Source organism: Dipteris shenzhenensis, chromosome 8, assembly GCF_047967505.1.
Source record: "Dipteris shenzhenensis isolate YYH24624 ecotype China chromosome 8, Dip_SZ_1.0, whole genome shotgun sequence".
NCBI lineage: Eukaryota > Viridiplantae > Streptophyta > Polypodiopsida > Gleicheniales > Dipteridaceae > Dipteris > Dipteris shenzhenensis.
Window position 1 is genome coordinate 45,697,474 of NC_141603.1, and position 3,079 is coordinate 45,700,552.

Genomic DNA, 3,079 nt, shown 5'->3' on the forward strand with positions numbered 1-3,079 from the left:
GTCCTATCACGCTCAGGTCTAGCACTGGCAGTTTGTGCTCCTCCTATAGATCTTCGCATCACCAATAGTCTTCGCAGAATCTAGATCCTCCAACAGACCTCCACGTGGCAACCTCTACTCTGAACCTTCTTCTCTTTCTGAACCTCTCCTCCGGCAGAACTCTGTCCCTCCGAACCTTCTCCTCTTTCTGAACCTCTTTCCTCCTCTTTCCCAACCTCCAAATCCCCTCCACCTGGCAGGTGTGGCATTTGGCTCCTTAATACATAGTAAGATAAGAAGTAAGAAGATAAGAAGCATCTATGCTACGTTGAAGACTCCAGATACTATACCTGCCGCGAGCACGACGTTTCTCCCCGATATTATAAATTTATGTGAATACGATGCATAGTATTGATGAGATACGGTGAGAGGGAACCCCTTTTAGATCAATTCAGCATTTCCATTCTTCTATGTCCAATGTGACCAAATGCGGCCCTTAATCAAAATTCGATAGACGCTTGCCTCGCCTCTCTTCCCTGCCAGAACTTCTTGGACATGCAATTGCACTCGTGAGGCTGATAAAGGAGATCTCATTTTGTTAGAAACTTCCTTCTCCACTTGTTGCACCGACTTGTGACCTCATCCTCTTCATCGCTACGACGACTGCAAAGTGGTCTCAATCGATCGCTCGGGATTCTTGCGCTCGGTGATTTGTTTTTTGTGTATATACTCGTAGAATCCTCAACTTCAGATCTTCTCTCCCAATTCTTCTTTACATATTTCTTGTTGCATCCGCCTCAAGCATATGAGGCTCTCTTACATCTCTATCCCTTCCGTACTACAGGACAGTAGGATGCCTTTCAACTCTGTATCATGCCATGCCAGAGCAAGATCGTGATTTTGTTCTCGATGAATGTGTCTATCATGTCCACTATGGAGACGTTAATTACAAAACTGGAACGATGAGCATTGAAAAGGTGCAATACAGAGGAGGTCGCTCATCTGTGTTCACAGTGGACACTCCTGTTGGGTGCAGTCACTACACACAATTAGAGACGGACCTTGAACTTGGGTCTGCTAGGATCTTCGGCCTTGATAGAGACGCTCTCTCTTTTAGTAGTCTATATCAATCCGTCTTCTCTTATTGCTTCCCCAGCCATCACTTGACTAAAGCGGTTGGCTACCTTACACTTCGAGGAGGTGGTGCTGACACTACTCTGATCTCATTCACAATGCTCTACAACCCCGTGCGCGTAGAGTTCTTTTTACTACATACCATTGATGGGATAAGCGTAGATGGCTCTATTCACAGCATATCCCCATCGCTATTTGAATTTGTAGCAGATGGCGGTGTCGGAGTTATAGTGGATTCTAGAACCGCAGTGAGTCGCCTTGTTAATATTGCATACACAGTGCTAATAGATGCTTTTTGCAACCGCATGCAACAACAGTGTCGTGCCATTCTCAAATAGAAAAGATTATTTGAAACTTGCTACCAAATACCACGGGGATTGAGTTTTGCTGCTTTGCCTTTCGTGGGGCTTCACTTCAAGGGCAGCGCTAAGTATCATGGTCATTATCACCTCCATGGCGATGATCATCCTCCATATGCTCCATATTAGTAAATGTACTGTAAATCACTTTGGAACATGGCATAATAGGTATGACATGCCACCATCTATTATTATCCACCATTGGTTGATAGAAAACCTAATTCAAACACAAATACAATCATGTTATTTTTCTTGCATCGAAGGTATCAAATATTTAAAAGTGAGTATTTTCATATGTGTGTACTGTACCTATTCACATTGTTGCGGTAGTACTAGTGTGTCCTTCTTACTTTGCCAAAACTTTGTGAAGTCAATAGTTACAAAGCCACTTGCATGGCATTTGATTGTTGCATTAGGGCCTCTTTCCACCATGTCCTTAAACCACTTTACATCCAAAACATACACAAAGAAGCGTCGAAAGTCAAGCTTAATAATATCTTGGATTATGCTACAATAATCTTCCATGGCTCCATTGGCTCCCTCAAAACTAGCAATGACGCCACAATCTTGTGTGTTTCTCTTATCATCAATCCGTTGTGTTCGAAAATGCTTGCCCTCACACCATATAGCATTGAACATAGTGCACTACACCAAGACAAAATCAATTAAATAAGCAATCTAAATTATTGAAAGCTCCTAACTTATGCATAACATTATATATACTGACCATGCTCATGCATCCCCTAGCATACTCCCATTCGTCCATGTGATATGCATCCCCTCGTCTTTCTCTGCTTTCTCCATTTCGTCAAGTAGCCAATCCACATGAATATCCTTTGGAAGTGCTCTTAGATACTGAGGGTATGGCACACAAGATCCGTGATGTGTACGAAAGAGGGCCCTTTCTTCTTGTCTTCTTGCCTTTGCATCCTCATATCTTGTCACCCATCTTTTCATCACATCACTATTAAGCATGCAATAGAGGTTGATATTATTAAGCAACTCCGTGTCTATTACTTTGTTGCATCCTTTCCCTTGAGGCACAATAGAGGTCATCCTTAGGTCTTCATCATCTCTCCATAGTCATAAGAGAGAGCTATGCACATCAACAAGAAACTCAGAAATATGTACAAGTGACTCTTGTACCAACCAACCCTCGGCCATGCTACCTTCGGGTCTTGCATTTTGTCTCACAAAACCCTTCAAGGTATTCATGAAGTGCTCGAGGAAGAACAACCATCGTGCATGTATAGTACCGCATATAGCAATCTCATCCACCAAATGCACTATGAGATGTAGTTGGCTTGTGAGAATAGAACGCGGAAATGTCTCCTCCACTAAACAAACCACCTCCACTGACATAACTCGAGCATTCTCAAGCGTGGTGGGATCTATTTCCTTTGAGCTCACATACCTAGAAATGAAAAAGTACACCATATTAGCAATATGAACACCTTGCATGGAGCATTGATATGCATCACATTTTGTATCATGTAAAGTACCTCACAAGCTCACCCATCTTGTAAATACAATCCTTCATGTCCTTTGATGCACTACGAGAAATGCTAGTAGGTAGTATGAACTGTGAACACATGAGGAATGATTGA

General features: G+C 42.5%; 1 protein-coding gene across 1 annotated transcript; it reads left to right on the forward strand.

Annotated features, from left to right (window-relative positions):
• Positions 1 to 857: 857 nt before the first annotated feature.
• Positions 858 to 1,451, forward strand: LOC147899575 (aspartyl protease family protein 2-like). The gene has a single exon (XM_087377753.1). It carries the CDS (start codon positions 858 to 860, stop codon positions 1,449 to 1,451), a length of 594 nt encoding a protein of 197 aa, XP_087233879.1.
• Positions 1,452 to 3,079: the final 1,628 nt, after the last annotated feature.